This window comes from Hordeum vulgare, chromosome 4H, assembly GCF_904849725.1.
Source record: "Hordeum vulgare subsp. vulgare chromosome 4H, MorexV3_pseudomolecules_assembly, whole genome shotgun sequence".
Taxonomy (NCBI): domain Eukaryota; kingdom Viridiplantae; phylum Streptophyta; class Magnoliopsida; order Poales; family Poaceae; genus Hordeum; species Hordeum vulgare.
Genome location: NC_058521.1, coordinates 530,316,386 through 530,336,448, shown reverse-complemented (window position 1 = coordinate 530,336,448; position 20,063 = coordinate 530,316,386). Strand labels below are relative to the sequence as shown.

General features: G+C 42.1%; 1 protein-coding gene across 2 annotated transcripts; it reads right to left on the bottom strand.

Annotated features, from left to right (window-relative positions):
- Window positions 1-7,992: 7,992 nt before the first annotated feature.
- LOC123449293 (superoxide dismutase [Cu-Zn] 2-like) lies at window positions 7,993-11,912 on the bottom strand. Of its 2 annotated transcripts, XM_045126450.1 has the most exons (7): window positions 11,748-11,907; window positions 11,549-11,650; window positions 10,308-10,403; window positions 10,168-10,199; window positions 10,000-10,075; window positions 8,356-8,409; window positions 7,993-8,231 (listed from the first exon to the last, which is right to left on the bottom strand). In XM_045126450.1, the coding sequence occupies exons 1-7, from the start codon at window positions 11,851-11,853 to the stop codon at window positions 8,203-8,205; spliced, it is 495 nt and encodes a 164-aa protein (XP_044982385.1). In that variant the 5' UTR covers window positions 11,854-11,907; the 3' UTR covers window positions 7,993-8,202. The 2 variants fall into 2 exon arrangements, with proteins under 2 accessions (XP_044982385.1, XP_044982384.1); XM_045126449.1 differs by lacking the exon at window positions 7,993-8,231 and having other exon boundaries at window positions 8,238-8,409; window positions 11,748-11,912.
- Window positions 11,913-20,063: the final 8,151 nt, after the last annotated feature.

The following is a 20,063-nucleotide window of genomic DNA, read 5'->3' as shown; positions in this document are numbered from 1 at the left end:
AAATCATCATAAAATTTTGTTACGGTGTCACTACCTTGTTTTAGATGTTGTAAATTTTTAATCATGTCACGAGTATAATAAGTAGAGAGGAATGTGTGTCTCATGGCAAGTTTTAAATCATCCGAAGTAGTAGGTATATAATCAGCGTGTAACCGATAATATCCGCTCCACCAAACTGAATCATAACTGGTGAAAGAACCAACCGCGACATTAAATTTCTTATGTTCAGCACAATCACGAGAAGCAAATATATCATTTATTTCAAATTTCCATTCAATACATAAAGCAGGTCTAAAACGGCCATTAAATGGTGGTATAGAAACATTAACCTGATCATGCGCATTTGGATCTCTATGCACCTCTCATAACGGTTGATTTGGTGACAGTCTCCCACGATTGAAGAAGCCCATGAATTGACAACTCTGGATCATGTTATGACTAGTAGAAAAACAAACAAAAATCCAAGAATAGTGTTCCTATGAATTACTAGGATGTGGTGGTAAAACCCTCACAGTAAAGCAAATACCAATGTCTTACAAATTTTTATCATGCAGCAGGTGGTGACCGGCAACCGATGGTGTTAATATCTCCGAAGATTGAGTAAAGCGATTATCACGTAAACATATGTATACACGGTGTATAAATATGTGGAGCTTGGAAGGCACAATATATGGTAGCAAAAGATTAGCAATAATCAATTCAGAGATGCAATGTTGAATAAACGCTCAACAACGGTACTGTGCTGGTCCTAGGCTAGACCATACTAGAGCGGCAAGCTTAGAACACTAAAGGAGTCACAGTATAACACAAGTATCAACAACGGATGATATGAAGTAGCTCTAAATAGCAAGATATAAGTGAAGATCACAATAGCGATAATGGTGATAAATAACCACTAAGCATGATATACCAAAACTCTCTATCAAACTTTACTCCGGAAGACATTATGTAAAATTTCTGATATTTTTTCACAAGATTGCCACTGACCCAAGCTTGCCAATGCAAGAAGAATCACTCAATTCTGATTTCATATGAGAAGTCAAAAAAATCGGGATCAGATCTGAAAATATTGACAATTTGTGTTCGCGACCTTCGGAGGGCAAAAAGTTCTATTTAGAAGATGATTTGGAGGGGACAATACAAACCAGCTTGATGGACTATTCAGATGCGGCTCGTCGATAGCTCGAATTTGAGTACTCATGGAGCCAAAACAGACTTTGTATGAGAAAGATACACCTGTTTTACTGAACACTGCACAAAAGAGTTTCCAATCCGAATTCAGATACGGGATTGAGTCTAGATGGATCCAATTTTTTTTCTCTTCTCACTCTTTGTTCTCTCACTTTTTTTTACTTTTTTTCATCTTCTTTTTATCTTACTTTTTTTACTCTTCTCTCCAACAACCAAATAAGATGCAAATTGAATCAAGCATAGATGCGAACGGCCTCAAGTATGATAATAACAATGAACAATTGAAGCACGTGGTAAATATTGATGGATGGTGGTGGGCGACAACGGAACTAAAGGAACTACACACTAAGACCCCCAATCCGAATTCAGATGCAGCGGTGGTGTGATTAATGTGAATAGAACTCGAAACTCTAAATGAACTATACACTAAGACCAGCAACTTGACACGACGATGCAACCGATAATTCAAGTATGCAAGCACTAAAAAAAGTGCAAAGGCTCAGACTGGCTTGGACGAAGGATGAATTGATCTAACTCTTTTTGTGGCTTTTCCTTGGGCAATAGGTAAGAAAAATAAATCTAACCTAGGGATAACTGGAAATTTTCACAGAGTAACCGAAAACCGATACCATTTGATAGAGGTGAGGGTCCCGATCTTTTGATTAGGCGGTGGCTATCGATTTCGTGGAGACAACTTTGAAGATTTGACTACAAACGTGCACGACTTTGCTCCTTATCAATCGCTAAACCAACTCCAAGAGATTATTAACCACGCCGGAGCACGATCAACCTGACCACGACGGTCTCTTCCTGCAAGCAATCGAATAACAAGTAAGAATATGATAAAAGCAATCTGAATATTACGAATATATATATGAAGTATTGATAAGGGTAGGTATCCTAAAGTGGTCTTGGTCTCATCATTGGACACAAACAAAGTACACGAAGTTGCAATGACTAACTTTTAACTAAACAAATCTCAAGCAAAAAGCTACTAGGTTGATCTACTTATTAGGAGCAAGGGGTGACGTCCAAGGAGGTGGGAGGACGTCCCAATGCAGCCTAAAACTAACCCTAGGTCGTATAAGGCCTATGGGGTCAAGTGGAGGTGATGCGACACCTTTGGACTTGTAGTTTGACTCGGATTCTGGTGCAACGTCGGATTGTTTCGTCAATATCTCCATGATCCGAATGAATTTTAAGGTGATTCCAATTGGTCTGGAACGTACATAAATTCTACTTTCCAACAAAAAATATCACCTAATTCAGAGTCCGTATGAAAACATTGTTGACGTTTTGAGACTGGTATGTTTGTGCAGTCCGAATCTGAGTCCAGAAAGTGAGAGACTTGGACTTTATCTTCTCTTGGGCTAAAAGTGACGTGAGAGAACTTCTTGAACAACACATAATCATTTCCTTTGATGTGATCACTTCTCGAACAAAACCTAATCATTTCATCTTCCTTGATTTTCACACATGGTTCGTGGAAGCGTTCGACAATTCTGCATTTAGGCATGAAATAAAAATAATAAAGTACTTTTGTTCCGGATAACATAAATAAATTATTGCATAATTATTATAAGAAATCACCTCACAAATATGCAAATATGAAATATTTTTTATCGTATCCAAGGTAGACATGTCCTCGTCAGAAGGCCAATAGGGGAAAGAAAAGGGGGGATGTGTCCCCGACGGCTCAGCCGAGGAAGGAGAAGGGTGCACATCCCACCCGTGTGTGCGCTGCCCGTTTCAGTGCAAATACGACCCAAATTTGGGCTAGGAATGGGTCGGCGGCGGTTTATTTGCTCCCGCATGTTAGGTCATGATTTTTGTCCATTTGACCCCAAACAAACGCAGACGGACCATTTAGGTCGTGCGTAGGAGTTGGCCTTGTATTCTTGCCCAACAATGATGTTGCATTAATGCGGACCCCATAAAACTTAGTGAATAATCATACCTATAAGTTTCAATAGGGGGAGGACCCATATGACTTTTTAATTAAGAAGAGTATGTGTGATACAACACTCAAACCAAGGATCCAATCTGCATGCCCGAGAGTGAAACTCTAGTCGCCGACCTCAACCATGTACACAAGTTGGGGTCGCTGAGTGTGCAACTCTCAACCATGTACACTAGTTGGGGTCGCTGAGTGTGCAAGTTGAGGAAAAGAAAAAGGGTTGCTCAACCCCAACTAAACAAAATCAGGTTATATGGGGATAATTCTGTCAATCCCTTCCGCACCAGCACGAGCCCATAGACGAGCTTTCCTCCTGAGTGTCATGGATGAAACCGGCCGATAAGGGGTGCGCACCATCGAAGATGGCCGTGTTGCACTGCTTCCAAATCGACCAAGCTGCGAAAATAATCAGTGCGCTCAAAGCTTTTCGAATGCAAGTGGGGGATGCGGTTGTAGAAACGGACCACACCATCAGGGGGTGGTGGTGATGCGGCTCCATGACAGAATCCCATTCCACGTGATGTGGGAGAAGACATACCCAACGAGGAGGTGATGCAGGGTCTCAGCCTCTTGGGAGCAGATGACACAAAGAAGGTTATGTGGAAGCATTTGACTTGTGTCCGGTTTGTTGGTAGGACGACCTTGTTTGTCAATGATTGTATTTAAGACCACTTAAGGAGCTATTTGGTTCGCACGATTTTGAAAACGGAGTAATACAAAAAAATAGGATAGGAATGAATGCCGGAAGTAATCTTACAAGAAATAAAAATATATGAATCTACAATAGAAGTTGTGTGGTTGCATCATAGGAAAAATATGTGAACTTTCTAGAATTTGATACATGTCATAGTTGTCTATAAAGCAAGAGGGAATTTTCGTGAGTTCAGACTGAGTGAAAATATTCATTCAAAATTGAATGCAATATAGATCATAGAATGAATTCCTCCGGTTTATAGTCTTACAAACCAAACAAAATCCATATCATTCCTATGGTATTGGATTCTCCAAAATTATTACAAAATTCCTTTGAACCAAACAGGTGCTAAGAGTAGATATGTATATTCCATTTTACTTATGTTTTGTGTTGAAATGTAATAATCTCACACGTAGAAGTATATGTTAGAGTTGTGTCAAATATTGTGTATAAGGTAGGTTACAGTTGGACTTTGGATTGTATTGTATTTAGACAGGATATGAAGTCATGTCCTAATATGACACTTGTATTTTAGGCCTCTCATATATAGTAGAGGTAGATATATGATGTAAAGTATGTCAACATAATAGCACAGACACGCAGAGGAAGCCGGCGGCATGTGCCGGCGTTAAGGGGGGTGGTTATGGTATTGTTACGGTCGTAGTCAAACCCCGAGAATGTAGCCATATGGATGAACTTTGCTAACAAATTTCAGTGACGTGCCTTGTGTGATTGCTTAATCCTTGGATAATCATCACTGGCCTCAGATTTATTTATTCTAATAGTATATGTATATTCTTCGATCAATGCAATAACGCGAGGTGCAATATCTTCATGGAGCCATGGACCAATTTCATTGCTCACCTTTCCATGCAAGGAGCTCGCTCATCCAATGCACTCCTACCGTTGAATATTCACTTTGGGTAAACGATACATTGATGACTTCCAAAGGTTCTCAAAAGAACAAAAAAGAGGATCTGTAAACACTATGATTGGAAAGACAAATTGAAAACGAATTTTTGTTCTCCCTCCTTCCAAATCTTGTTTCTTGCCACCCCCTTAGAAAAAGACTTGCAGTCGGACTGCAGTTTTGGGTTTGGGGAGCATATGCCTGAATGAACAGTAAATTCAGAACAGTTAATAAGTAAATTAATATTTTAGATGTTCGTGTTAGTATAATAACGTGCTTTATAATTTTTATGTGAAACGGGGTAGCAGTGCTTCTTCGGTAGAAAAATAAAATTGTTAACATTTGGAGGTAATATTTGTCGGTTGACTTGTCTTTTTTCTACAGTTCAATTAAGCTTTTCTCCTAAATAGTTGTTGATATCATTTCTGTGTGACAATGTACATATTTACTTCCTTAAATTATTTTTCATTTACAAAATATATTTTGAAAGGACAGGAGCATATACTCCCTAGAACCGAATTAGATTTCCGGACTTACAGTTTTCTATACAAGACATGCATGTAGATAGTAGCAGAAGATGTACAAAATATAACATCCCGTACACTATAATGTATTTACTGGAGTACATAAAAATGCATGATGATCACGAATATATCATCCATACCTATTAATAAAGAAAATAGGTATTCTTAGTTTGTAATCATTAGTAAAGAAGATGCTTGCACACATCGGCATTAACCAATCGACGACGCCATGGGTGCAAATATGATTTTTGCTATATTTATGTTATGTTTGCATCGTATGATCCTTACAAAATTTGCGTCAATTTTATTTACCGTTGGAACACACGGTATAAATGTAATTTTTATTGATTAGAATCATTTTTATATTGTCGTTATTTTTATGAAAGATACAAAAATCATAGAAAACATTGTCAATTAGAACCATCTATTGTGAATCCAATGTCCTGACCTCCACGTCGTGATCCTCAAATGATGTATTTTTTGTCAACAGCGACCATTGTCCCGTGACATGGTTCCCGACTCAGCCAATCTTGATAGGAATGGTATTTTTTCCCGTTGCAATGCACGATTATTTATGCTAGTATTTTCTAGATTTTAAAGATTCTTCTCTTTTTTCAGTCCTTTTAAACCCTTGGTCAGTCGGAGGACCATCAACCATCTACAATCTTTTGGAGATGAAACTGTTTGCAGCCTTGTACTACATGAACTTGTTTACGGCAATAAACTACTATTTCTGACAATTTTCCCACACTTTCTGTGGGGCAAAAGGCCAAGCTCTGCATCGGCAAAGTTCTTTTAACGCGTGGTACGTATAGATAGCTGCGTTTTGGACCGCCCTGGGGTTCAGACCGTGCATGTGCATATCTGTATTTTCAGACCCCTAAAAAAATTGTACTGTATGTATTTTCAGAATCAGACCGCGTACTGAAAGTAATACCGATGCTTGCAGAGCATACAGATGGATGCTCCATGTGCGTGTACCGATGTAGTACTACTAACTGAAACGGGTGAAGTCACGGACCAACAGAGACGACGTTAGCATAGCACACAGGGACGCAACGGGACAGCAGGAGAAGAACGGGCGCATCGGAGGACTCACGGTGCAAACCGCGGTGTCGCCACGGCACAGCGCGGAGCCGAGGCGGGGGACGAGGACGACACGCCACAAGAATACGAAACCCTATGCACCTTGTACGTGCGTGCGTGCGAATCCCTGCCTGCCTGCCCACGAATGCCGCCGCCCCGCCCGCGACGCGATCGCCCGCCGTCCCTCCCACGTCGACGACCGCGCGCACGGCCGTTAAGCAGAGCTCCCCGGCCATTCTTTTCCCAGGCAGCCCGGGCGCGGCCACGTAGCACGCGCTCGTGCGTCCGGCCGGCTCTCCTTTCTTTACTCCTCTCGAGCCAGCACCGACCAGCGCGGTTAAGGTTTGGCCACGGCCCGGAGGCCGCCCGCCCGCTGAGGTCCACGACCAAGGCGAGCCGCTTCTGCGTGGCGCCACCGGCCTCGGCCCCTGGGGCGCGGCGCGCGCGCTGTCCGTAGCCGCCGTCGCCGCGCGACGCCGGCATCGCGCTGCCGCCGCGCGCCCGGCGCCAAGGGGAAGCTCCAGGCGAAGGCCCGGTCTGATGCCGGTGGCGCGCGCGCGTCGCGCGCCGCGAACGCCGGCGGCACGTACGTGCGAGCGCGCGCGTCGATCGAACGTCCGTGCTTGGCGCCTTCCGGCGCGTCCGGTTCCCGTCTAGGCATTTCTCTTGCCTGGGGTCTGACCTTGGTATCAGTAATTCAGTTCAGTATCGCCGAAGCCTTGAAGGCTATTACTGTAATTAACACTGAGTATATTATTGCGGAGTTTGCAAGCCTATTGAGGTTGGTCTGTTCTCTTGTGCTTGGTCGATCTTGTGCTGCCGGCTGCTAGCGCCTGGCTTGAGCGTCTTGGGACCGTCGCCTTTGGTAGTCACGGCTTGCAAGGGTGACGGTCACGGCCGGATGGGGTCAAGGACGTCATACATATGGTGATTCTTGTGCAACAAGGAGCTTGGTTAGTTAATTTACAAAGGATGGATGAGCACATTTTTAATCACTCCGCGGCGGGATCCAACTATCTAATACTACAAGTTTGAACTGCGCAAATTGGACCGCAGTAACAGTTTGATACAGTCATACAGCATCCTTGTGTGCTCTCAGTCACTCGTTCAGTTCAGTGAACCTTATAGCATCTTCAACAGACGTTTAAAAACTGTTCCAAGCCACCTTTGAAAACTGTTCCGCGCGTTAAAAACCATCCTTTTGACGCTGAACACGCTCAGCAAATGCTGTAAAATAGTACGCGTCCAGAAATAATTTAGGCATGCAGTAAAAGCGCTATCACTTTTTGACGCTGAACACGCTCAGCAAATGCTGTAAAATAGTACGCGTCCAGAAATAATTTAGACATGCGGTAAAAGCGCTATCACACGCAGTAAATTTGAAAGCCGAACCGCGTGCGCTTCATAATTTACACTGCGTGTTCTTTTGGACACGCATTTTTTACATGTGAAAAACCATTTTTGCTTATGCTAGAGATGTATATTTTCGCACGTTCTATGTGCAACAACATTGACAACAAAAGGTCTCGTGTTATTTTGCTTCGTTACGAAACGAACATCCATTATAAGTTCTGTTTCAATCATATTCATACAACATCCATGCAGATTCAAGACTGGGAGAAGGTTGATGTAAGTTCGTATACCACTTTATCTTCTTTTATTTAAATATATCAAGAGTACTTACCCACAAAAAAAGAAGATATCAAGGTACTTGTATACATTTACATAACTGATCACATTAATATCACATCAAAATGTTATTATCTTGAACGATATCAGTGTTTCCTCGTCTGCGCACAACGATGCCAACATGAACTCCAATGGCTCTTATATTTGTTTGTTAAACAGCAGGTTGAATTCCAATGATACCTACAATTTATTCAATGATATGTGTATAAGTACAATCACGGAGTTAGAGAATAATGTACAAAAAGCAGCACCTTGTGCGTGCATTCGCTCAGTGTTGAAAACAAAATAAAAGGTTGCAATTTACCACATCCAATCCTGGCTCCTGCATTTCCTGTTGATTTACTGAGCTCATGGCCACCTACAAAATATGAAAGGAAAATACTAGTCAGGAGCAGTACAATATGTGAATGCCCGCCAAGACCTATACTAAACTGTAGCACAAATGTTCAAGAATCTGAAGTCCCCCAATGGTTACAGAAAACAAGGAAATACATGTTTGGTGTTTCAAGTGCAGCAGAGCATAGGTAAGCTTGGACAGAGTGCAGAGGAAACCATCAGATGAAACAGAGTAAGTATCATACTCGTTTTACAAATTCAAATTGGATGCAAAAAACGAGGTCAAATATACATGTTTTTTTCCCAAACATCCAAATGACTCCTGTGGAAAATAAAACCATGTGGCAGGACATGTATATAACACCCAGCACTGCTTGATAATTAAGACAACAGAACGTGGCAGAGTGCGGCATAACTCACTACAAAATGCTCGTTTCATCCAAAGTCATAACATTTTACTGCTACCCTATTGTGAATAACAGAGTACGAGTTCTCATCAAGCCTATGTTATGCACAAAACAAACAGACTTCAAAATACTGACTAGCCGTTCAGTGCCTACAAGTGTCGAATGACATAACCCATGGTACAGTAATCCTGTCATGTGGCGCTATCTTTGCCTGGTGAGTTCTGCTCTGCTGCTTGCAACACACCAAAAATTCCATACACTAATAGGCTTGAGCAAATCACATATTAATTGGATATTAATCCATTGCATTCAAGGCAAACTTTCAGTAATTGGTCACGATCCAGTGTTACCCATGGTCCTGGTTTAACTGGGGAACCGAATAGACCATGTGCCCAAGGAAAGACATGTAAGTGTATGAATATCAACATCAGTTGCGGAGGACCCCGGTGGGCAAGGTGTGGCAGCAACCACACCTTGATTTTGTCTAAAAAAAATTATACCTACGCATATGTTCTCATCAGATAATGTCCGTGAGTCTCCTAGTATAATGCTTCTATTACTTCCACTTTCTACAGTTTTGACAGATGAAAACGACATGTCAATGTGTCCCAGGCTCACTCGGCTCTTTTCATCAAGATAATCATTCTGCCGAGTAGTGTGAACAACCAAACCTGTAGTTGTAGCCCAAACTTGCAATATCTCTGGTGAAATTGACAGTTGAGGTAAAGCCATAGTTCTAAAAACAATGACACGACACCAAGAATCCAAATTCAATGTATTATTTATTTGTAGCATAAGATTTTCCGTGTTTGTTAAACAGGTGGAGCTTCCTACAGGATTTGCGTGATGACTGGGCAGTGATGATGAGCATATGGAATATAGGAACATGATTTTTTACTGAGGAAAACAGGTGTTGTGGGTTTTGACTCTTGGTTTTCCATCATTTATTTTTTCGTTTTGCTTAAGACTTCGCCCCACCTTTAAAAAATTCGTCCTCCGCCTCTGATCAACATTATATACAAAGTAACATCCCCGTTCAGCAGGCAGTAGTGTAATTTACTTGCTTCAGAGTTCAGACTACAGCGAATCATTCTTTTTTTTTAAAGAAGTTCTATCTATCTTATTCCTGGATATGTACATGTAAAAGGAAAACTGGCCTTATTTTTACAGAATTATACATCTTCCAGTTAGGTAAAAATGCTTACCCTTTCCTAGGTCATCAGAATCAGCATGAACAACAACTGCCCTTCCCAGTATGGAATGAGGCCCTCTTAGTGAAATCTTCATACAACAACAGAAATGAATTACCAGTACATACAAAATTATAGAAAGATAATCAAAACAATATTTTACATCTTTCAAGGCAATGGAACCTGTAAGTCCTTTATGAAGATTTCTGCAACGCCTGAAATAAATAACTGGTGTGTTATTAAAAACAGGGATTACTTCAAGACAGTAACTTAACCCATGGTTGCCTATCCCTAAAAGATTGTCGAGTAGTCATATAACGAACCATCCTTGTTGGCTTGTATGTTTCCCAGGTCGCCCACATGTCGTTCATCATCAACAGGTGCTCCATGGGATTTATTAAGAGGATTGAAATGGGGTCCTATTAGACAAATAAATTTGATCAGCACAATGTAAAGTTTCCACACAATGTAGATTTTCTTCAAAACTTAATCCCTATCTATGGAATATGATGTTTGCAAGAAGTTGTACAAGATAACCCGGCCAAATTTTATGTGTATGTAGCTTAAACTATAAACATAATTATTTATTACTTAATATAGTTGTTATCTCTGCTCCAATTACCCATTACCAAAGAGAAGACCAGAATCCAAAGTCTCAAAATGCACTGAACTACAATATACCATCTATTAGTAAGACACCAATAGGCTAATCTGAAAAGAGCAGTAGGCAGTAGTCCCATATGATAACTCGAAGGAACAGATGATTCAACACTGGAAAGTATATTTCGTAGCCAACATTGAACTTGCATCAATTTATGCAAGCTTACTGCCCAAAATAGTGTAAAATGATTGCTGCACATTCCATCAACAGGTACTAACTAGTTCCAGTTGCCAGCAAAGGTGTAAATTTCCGCAAGCAAGATAAATGTGATAGATCTCCCCTCAAGAAACAGGCTTCTCTCTGCAAATGTTGGCCATCACCAACTTGATGCAGGCAGCATATCTGCTTTTCGTACAGTTGAGCCTCGCTTGCTTAACAATCTGTAATATTTCTGGGAAGGTGATGTACAGCTTCTACCCAGTACTGGGGGTTATCTGTTTATGTGTGAACTATCCAGGCATGTAATAGGTGTTGGTGGCATCAGGTTTCCACCCCATAGTTTGTGCTCGAGGCCAAGTGCAAACAGTGGGTTTCCTGACAGTGTCCCTGAACATTTATCTCTTTATTCCAACTCCTATAGACCAGTAATTATGGACAGCTTCAGTTTAGGCCATTCATCACTGCACAGCTCAAATGCTCAATTCTGTAAAAACGACTGTAAGGCCCACAAATCTTTGCCCGTTATATGGATTCGGATTATAAGACAGCAGAATTCAGACGCGAAGCTTCCCTTAGGCAAAATCTGATGTATGCCACCTGAAAATCGTTCGCTACGAATATATTTCTACTTACTTACAAGGAATCCACAGACGCAGTTACATCTTAACTGTCAGTATCCTCGGCTGGACAGGTCTAAGTCACCCACAAGCTAGAAACCGCGATTAGGCTGAGAAGGCTACGAACCGGTGGAGTTGCAGCCGTTGGTGGTGTCGCCGAAGGCGTGGATGTGGAAGCCGTGGAGGCCCGGGGCGAGGCCGGAGACCCTCCCCCTCACCTCGGTATACCCTAGCACGCACAGGGAGATCAAACTGTATCACTCTTATCGGCGAGAAGAGGCGGCTTCAGACCGCTGTAAAGAGCACAGAGTAGAGTAAGCATATACCGGAGGAGGGGTCTTGGACGAAGTGGAGGGCGCCGGCGACAGCGCTGTCGGCGCCACCGCCGCTGATAAGGGCGACGCCCTTGAGGCTGCTGGGTTTCCCTGCCATTTCTTCGTGCCCTTTGTTGCCTCGGTGCAGAGCGGATCGTTTTCCCCCTCTTCGCCGCCTCTGCCTCTCGTTTCTGGTTTTTTTTTATTTTTACCTTCTACTTTCCCATTGGTAGCGTTTCTTTTTTCTTTTTTAATAAATCCGTCTTAAAAAATCAAATATATTCATCAATTGTCAAGATAACACCTAGAATACCAGAAGTAAATTTTATATTCAAGTCCATACACCACCTAGCGATGATTACGAGCACTCGCGGGGCTTGGCCCAAAGAGTTGGGCAGGCCGACCGTAGAAAATAAGTACAAGGAATAATTTTCTTAGCCCAAAATTAAGTATAAAATACAAAAAATAGCATGGACTCGACAGGCCACGGCCCATTGGGCCTTGCCGTAGCTCCGCCACTGACTACAAACACTGGAGTGGGTCAAAGACGCGCTGCTGTCATCGCCCCTCTTTCATTGTAGTAGGCAGACGCGAAGTTGTCGTGCTAAGCCTATAAAGAACAACGACCTCCATCAATGGAGATAAGCGTAGATTCGAAGGATCCAACCAACAGACACACGAACGTCGACGAACGATGCTCGAATCCACGTGGATCCACCGAAGACAAACTTCAATCGAATCCCATGAGATCCATCGGAAATAAATCTTCACACGCCCTCCGACGACGCTAGAAGCACCACCGAGACGGGGCCAGGCAAGGAGAACCTTATTGCATCTTTAAAGAGTCGTCGCCACCTCGTCTCTTGGGGAGGATACAAACCCTACCAAAACTAAAAAAATAATCCGAAACCGAAGCCCTCTCACTAGGGCCAGGATCCACTGGGTCTCCATGGACCTAAGGCCACACGAGACGAGGCAGACCGATGATGCCGCTGACGGGAGGCATGGAAAACTGAGTAGCTGGGTGCCCTTGTGTACGAGCAAAGGGGTACGAATCATGAGATGCCTTCTATTAATAAAACAATACCAATCATAAGAACAACTCAAGGTTGAGTGTTTCACAAGATGAGACGGCTGAATGACCCGGCCTTAAGATAAGTAGGTCGATGCCTACTCATTCGATCATAAATCCTATCACAAGTATCTCTCGGGGCTTTTATTGAATTGAGAAATTGAATTACACATCTTTCACCTTATTGATTCTTATAACGATTTTGATACACTCCTACTAATAGCGCAAATCGATGCTATGTCAGGCCTGACGAAATAAGGAAATAAAAAAGAGAATCAAATGAGAACACAACTCAACATTTTTTTAACTCTTCTAGTTTAGGGGAGAAATCTCCACCTGAATGTGATCTCATTTAGAAAGAGATTTGATTCAGTATATAAAGAAAACCGGATCGATGACCTTAACAATCCGAGGGTAATACAACTCATCGAAGTAAGAACACTAGAAAACACAAGACACCAATAACATAGCTATAACACAACACAAGCATCACCTTCTAGAGTTGAGTATAGGCGGTTGGGTGATGTAACACAAGTTATGTCATAGGCACATACATGACACCGCTAGCAAAAAAGAGCAGTGTTGTCGAGGTAGCACATTACACCAGGAGAGACGGAGAGGAAAACTCGGAATGGCATAGACAAAGAGCTCGAACAGTAGTGATATATCTCCATTGTATCTATATTTTATTATTATTTCATGCTATAATATTTGTTGGGGAATGTTGCATGGGAAACAAAAAAATTCCTACGCACACGAAGACCTATCATGGTGATGTCCATCTACGAGAGGAGATTTGGATCTACGTGTTGGAAATATGCCCTAGAGGCAATAATAATTGGTTATTATTATATTTATTTGTTCATGATAATTGTTTATTATCCATGCTATAATTGTATTGATTGGAAACACAATACTTGTGTGGATACATAGACAAAACACTGTCCCTAGTAAGCCTCTAGTTGACTAGCTCGTTGATCAAAGATGGTCAAGGTTTCCTGGCCATAGGCAAGTGTTGTTACTTGATAACGGGATCACATCATTAGGAGAATCATGTGATGGACTAGACCCAAACTAATAGACGTACCATGTTGATCGTGTCATTTTGTTGCTACTGTTTTCTGCGTGTTAAGTATTTGTTCCTATGACCATGAGATCATATAACTCACTGACACCGGAGGAATGCTTTGTGTGTATCAAACGTCGCAACATAACTGGGTGACTATAAAGATGCTCTACAGGTATCTCCGAAGGTGTTCGTTGAGTTAGTATGGATCGAGACTGGGATTTGTCACTCCGTGTGACGGAGAGGTATCTCGGGGCCCACTCGGTAATACAACATCACAAACAAGCCTTGCAAGCAATGTGACTTAGTGTAAGTTGCGGGATCTTGTATTACGGAACGAGTAAAGAGACTTGCCGGTAAACGAGATTGAAATAGGTATGCGGATACTGACGATCGAATCTCGGGCAAGTAACATACCGAAGGACAAAGGGAATGACATACGGGATTATATGAATCCTTGGCACTGAGGTTCAAACGATAAGATCTTCGTAGAATATGTAGGATCCAATATGGGAATCCAGGTCCCGCTATTGGATATTGACCGAGGAGTCTCTCGGGTCATGTCTACATAGTTCTCGAACCCGCAGGGTCTGCACACTTAAGGTTCGACGTTGTTTTATGCGTATTTGAGTTATATGGTTGGTTACCGAATGTTGTTCGGAGTCCCGGATGAGATCACGGACGTCACGAGGGTTTCCGGAATGGTCCAGAAACGAAGATTGATATATAGGATAACTTCATTTGGTTACCGGAAGGTTTTCGGGCATTACCGGTAATGTACCCGGAATGACGAATGGGTTCCGGATCTTCACCGGGAGCGGGACCACCCACCCGGGAGGGCCCAAGGACCTTGAGGTGGCGCACCAAGTAGGTGGGGTCAGCCCAAGGCTGTCTTGCGCAAGAGAGAAAGAAAAAAACAAAAGAAGAGAAAAAAAAGGAAAGGTGGGAAAAGAGAGAAGGACTCCACCTTCCAATCCTAGTTGGACTAGGATTGGAGGAGGACTCCTCCTCCCTTGGTGGCGCAGCCCTTGGGGCTCCCTGAGCCTCAAGGCAAGCCTCCCCTCCCCTCCTCCTATATATATGGAGCTATTAGGGCTGATTTGAGACAACTTTTGCCACGGCAACCCGACCACATACCTCCACGGTTTTACCTCTAGATCGCGTTTCTGCGGAGCTCGGGCGGAGCCCTGCTGAGATTAGATCACCACCAACCTCTGGAGCGCCGTCACGCTGCCGGAGAACTCATCTACCTATCCGTCTCTCTTGCTGGATCAAGAAGGCCGAGATCATCGTCGAGCTGTACGTGTGCTGAACGCGGAGGTGCCGTCCGTTCGGCACTAGATCGGAGCGGATCGTGGGACAGATCGCGGGACGGTTCGCGGGGCGGATCGAGGGACGTGAGGACGTTCCACTACATCAACCGTGTTTCTTAACGCTTCTGCTGTGCCATCTACAAGGGTACGTAGATCGGAAATCCCCTCTCGTAGATGGACATCACCATGATAGGTCTTTGTGCGCGTAGGAAATTTTTTGTTTCCCATGCGACATTCCCCAAAAGTGGCATCATGAGCTAGGTTCATGCGTAGATGTCTTCTCGAGTAGAACACAAAAGTTTTTGTGGGCGGTGATGTGCGTTTTGCTTCCCTCCTTAGTATTTTCTTGATTCCGCGGTATTGTTGGATTGAAGCGCCTCGGACCGACATTACTCGTACGCTTACGAGAGACTGGTTTCATCGCTACGAGTAAATCCGTTGCTCAAAGATGACCGGCGAGTGTCGGTTTCTCCAACTTTAGTGGAATCGGATTTGACCGAGAAGGTCCTTGGATGAGGTTAAATAGCAATTCATATATCTCCGTTGTGGTGTTTGCGTAAGTAAGATGCGATCCTACTAGATACCCATGGTCACCACGTAAAACATGCAACAACAATTAGAGGACGTCTAACTTGTTTTTGCAGGGTATGCTTGTGATGTGATATGGCCAACGATGTGATGTGATATATTGGATGTATGAGATGATCATGTTGTAATAGTTAAATTCGACGTGCACGTCGATGGTACGGCAACCGGCAGGAGCCATATGGCTGTCTTTAAACTAACGTTTGTGCTTGTAGATGCGTTTACTATATTGCTAGGACGTAGCTTTAGTAGTAATAGCATGAGTAGCAGGACAACCCCGATGGCGACACGTTGATGGAGATCATGATGATGGAGATCATGGTGTGACGCCGGTGACAAGAAGATCGTGCCGGTGCTTTGGTGATGGAGATCAAGAAGCACATGATGATGGCCATATCATGTCACTTATGAATTGCATGTGATGTTAATCCTTTATGCACCTTATCTTGCTTAGAACGACGGTAGCATTATGAGGTGATCTCTCACTAAAATTTCAAGACGAAATTGTGTTCTCCCCGACTGTGCACCGTTGCGACAGTTCTTCGTTTCGAGACACCACGTGATGATCGGGTGTGATAGACTCAACGTTCACATACAACGGGTGCAAAACAGTTGCACACGCGGAACACTCGGGTTAAGCTTGACGAGCCTAGCATGTGCAGACATGGCCTCGGGACACATGAGACCGAAAGGTCGAGCATGAATCGTATAGTTGATATGATTAGCATAGAGATGCTTACCACTGAAACTATTCTCGACTCACGTGATGATCGGAATTGAGATAGTGGATTTGGATCATGTACCACTCAAATGACTGGAGAGATGTAATTTTTGAGTGGGAGTTCTTAAGTAATATGATTAATTGAACTAATTTTCATGAACATAGTCTAATGGTCTTTGCGAATTACGATGTAGCTTGCGCTATAGCTCTACTGTTTTTATATGTTCCTAGAGAAAATTTAGTTGAAAGTTGATAGTAGAAAACTTTGCAGACTGAGTCTGTAAAACCGAGGATTGTCCTCGTTGCTGCGCAGAAGGCTTATGTCCTTAATGCACCACTCGGTGTGCTGCACCTCGAGCGTCGTCTGTAGATGTTGTGAACATCCGACATGCACGTTTCTGATGACTACACGATAGTTCAGTACAAAATACTTAATGGCTTAGAAGCAAGGCACCGAAGACGTTTTGAAACGTCACGGAACATAAGATATGTTCTAAAGAGATGAAATTGTGATTTCATGCTTGTGCCCTTGTTAATAGGTATGAGACCTCCGACAAGATTCTTTGTCCACGAAGTAAAGGAGAAAAGCTCAATCGTTGAGTATGTGCTCAGATTATCTGAGGACGACAATCGCTTGAATCAAGTGGGAGTTGATCTTCCAGATAAGATAGTGATGGTTCTCCAAAGTCACTGCCACCAAGCTGTGAGAGCTTCGTGATGAACTATAACATATCAAGGATACATACAATGATCCTTGAGCGATTCGCGATGTTTGACACTGCGAATGTAGAAATCAAGAAGGAGCATCAATAGTTGATGGTTAGTAAAACCACTAAGTTTCGAGAAAGGCAAGGGCTAGAAGGGATACTTCGTGAAACGGCAAAGGACTTGCTGCATTAATGAAGAGACCCCAGATTAAACCCAAGCCCGGGACTAAGTGCTTCTGTTATGAGGGGAACGGTCAGTGAGGCGGAGCAACTCTAGATACTTGGTAGATAAGAAGGTTGGCAAAAGTCGAAAGAAGTATATTTGATATACATGATGTTGATGTGTACTTTACTAGTACTCCTAGTAGCACGAGGGTATTGGATACCGGTTCGGTTGCTAAGTGATTAGTAACACGAAATGAAAGCTACGGCATAAACGGAGACTAGCTAAAGGCAAGGTGACGATACGTGTTGGAAGTGTTTCCAAGGTTGATATGATCAAACGTCGCACGCTCCCTCTACCATCTGGATTGGTGTTAAACCTAAATAATTGTTATTTGGTGCTTGCGTTAAGCATGAACATGATTGGATCGTGTTTATTGCAATACGATTATTCATTTAAAGAGAATAATGGTTACTCTATTTGCTTGAATAATCACCTTCAATGGTTTATTGAATCTCGATCGTAGTGTTACACATGTTCATGATATTGGTGCCAAAAGATACGACATAATGATGATAGTACCACTTACTTGTGGCACTGCCGCTTGAGTCATGGTGGTATAAATTGCATGAAGAGGCTCCATGCTGATGGATCTTTATACTCACTTGATTTTGAATCACTAGTGACATGCAAATCATACCACATGAGCAAGGCCTTGTTTTCATTGAGATGAAACAAGATAGTAACTTGTTGGAAGTGATACATTTTGATGTATGCAGTTCAATGGGTGCTGAGGCACGCAGTAGATATCATTATGTTCTTACTTCAATGACGATTTGAGTAGATACAAGAGTATTTATTTAATGAATCACAAGTCTGAAATATTGAAAAGTTCAATTCTGTTTCGGAGTGAAGTTCGTCGTAACAAGAGGATAAACTGTCTACGATATGATCATAGAAATGAATATCTAAGTTACGAGCTTTGGTACGCAGTTAAGACAATGTGGAAATTGTTTCGCAGTTCATGCCACCTGGAACATCATAGTGTGATGATGTGTCTGAACGTCATAGCCACGCACTATTTGGTATGGTGCATGCTATGATGTCTCTTATCGAATTACCACTATCGTTTATGGGTTATGCATTAGAGACAACCGCATTCACTTTAAATAGGGCACCGCGTATTTCCGTTGAGATGACACAATATAGACTAAGGTTTAGAGAAATCTAAACTATCGTTTCTTGAAAGTTTGGGGCTTCGACACTTATGTGAAAAGGTTTCAGTCTGATAAGCTTGAACCCAAAGCGAATAAATGCATCTTCATAGGATATCCAAAACAGTTGGGTACATCTCCTATCTCAGATCCGAAAGCAAAGTGTTTGTTTCTAGAAACGGATCCTTTCTAGAGGAAAGTTTTATCTCGAAAGAATTGTGTGGGAGGGTGGTAGAACTTGATGAGGTTATTGAACCATCACTTCAACCAGTGTGTAGCAGGGCACAGGAAGTTGTTCCTGTGGCGCCTACACCAATTGAAGTGAAAGCTGATGATGGTGATCATTAGAGCTTCGAATCAAGTTACTACAAACCTCGTAGGTCGACAAGGTCGCATACTACTACAGAGTGGTACGGTAACCCTGTCTTGGAGGTCATGTTGTTGGACAACAATGAACCTACGAGTTATGGAGAAGTAATGGTGGGCCCGGATTCCGACAAATGGCTGGAAGCCATGAAATCCGAGAGAGGATCCATGTATGAAAACAAAGTGTAGACTTTGGAAGAACTACTTGATGGTAGTAAGACTATTGAGTAAAGATGGATCTTTAAAAGGAAGACAGACGATGATGGTGATAAGTCACTATTAAGAAAAGCTCGACTTGTCGCAAAGATGTTTCTGACAAGATCAAACAGTTGACTATGATGAGACTTTCTCACTCGTAGCGATGCTAAAAGTCTGTTAGAATTATGTTAGTAGTTGCTGCATTATTGTAACATCCCAAAATTATAATTTTTGGAATGTTAATATAATTATTATTAGATTGTTTGTTTGTTTGCTGAGTGATTTAAACTTGTGTGAAATTTGAAAATCTTCGAAACTTTTGAATGAGAGGGAATAAAATGACTTTCCCCTTCTCCGGTGAATTCAAATTCAATCTTTTAAAAGCAACGAGAGAAGATGACATGACTTCTTCAACTATAAAGAATTTGAACGGAGATATTTGCATTTGAGTTCTCTTGCATTTTTATTTGTTTTCTTCGTGCAAGAAATGCCGGGAAATACTTTCTGTCAAACAGAAAAGAGAGGAGGAACATGACCCTCAAACCCACGGGCATTTTGAAAGTTGTTTGAACCCTAAAACTTAGAGGGTCATTTGAAAATTATTTGCAAAAGAAAATAAACCTTTTAGGCAATTTTGTGAAAATAATTTTTTCTGAAGTTTTTATTTTTGCCGTGGAAAAATGCCCATCATCTATATTTTATTTTTCTGATAATTTTAGTATATAGAAACTCTTTATTTCGAATTGATTTGTTTTCCTATTTATCGTTTTAGTTTCCTAGTTTTAAAAATAGGAAAGGAATCACTTTTAAATGGAAATAAGAGCTGGCCCATTAAGCACTTTCCTATTCTAGCCCAACAGAGATCATCTTCTTCCTTTGTCTCTCTCACGTCACAGAGATTTTTCCTTCCATGGACACAGGAA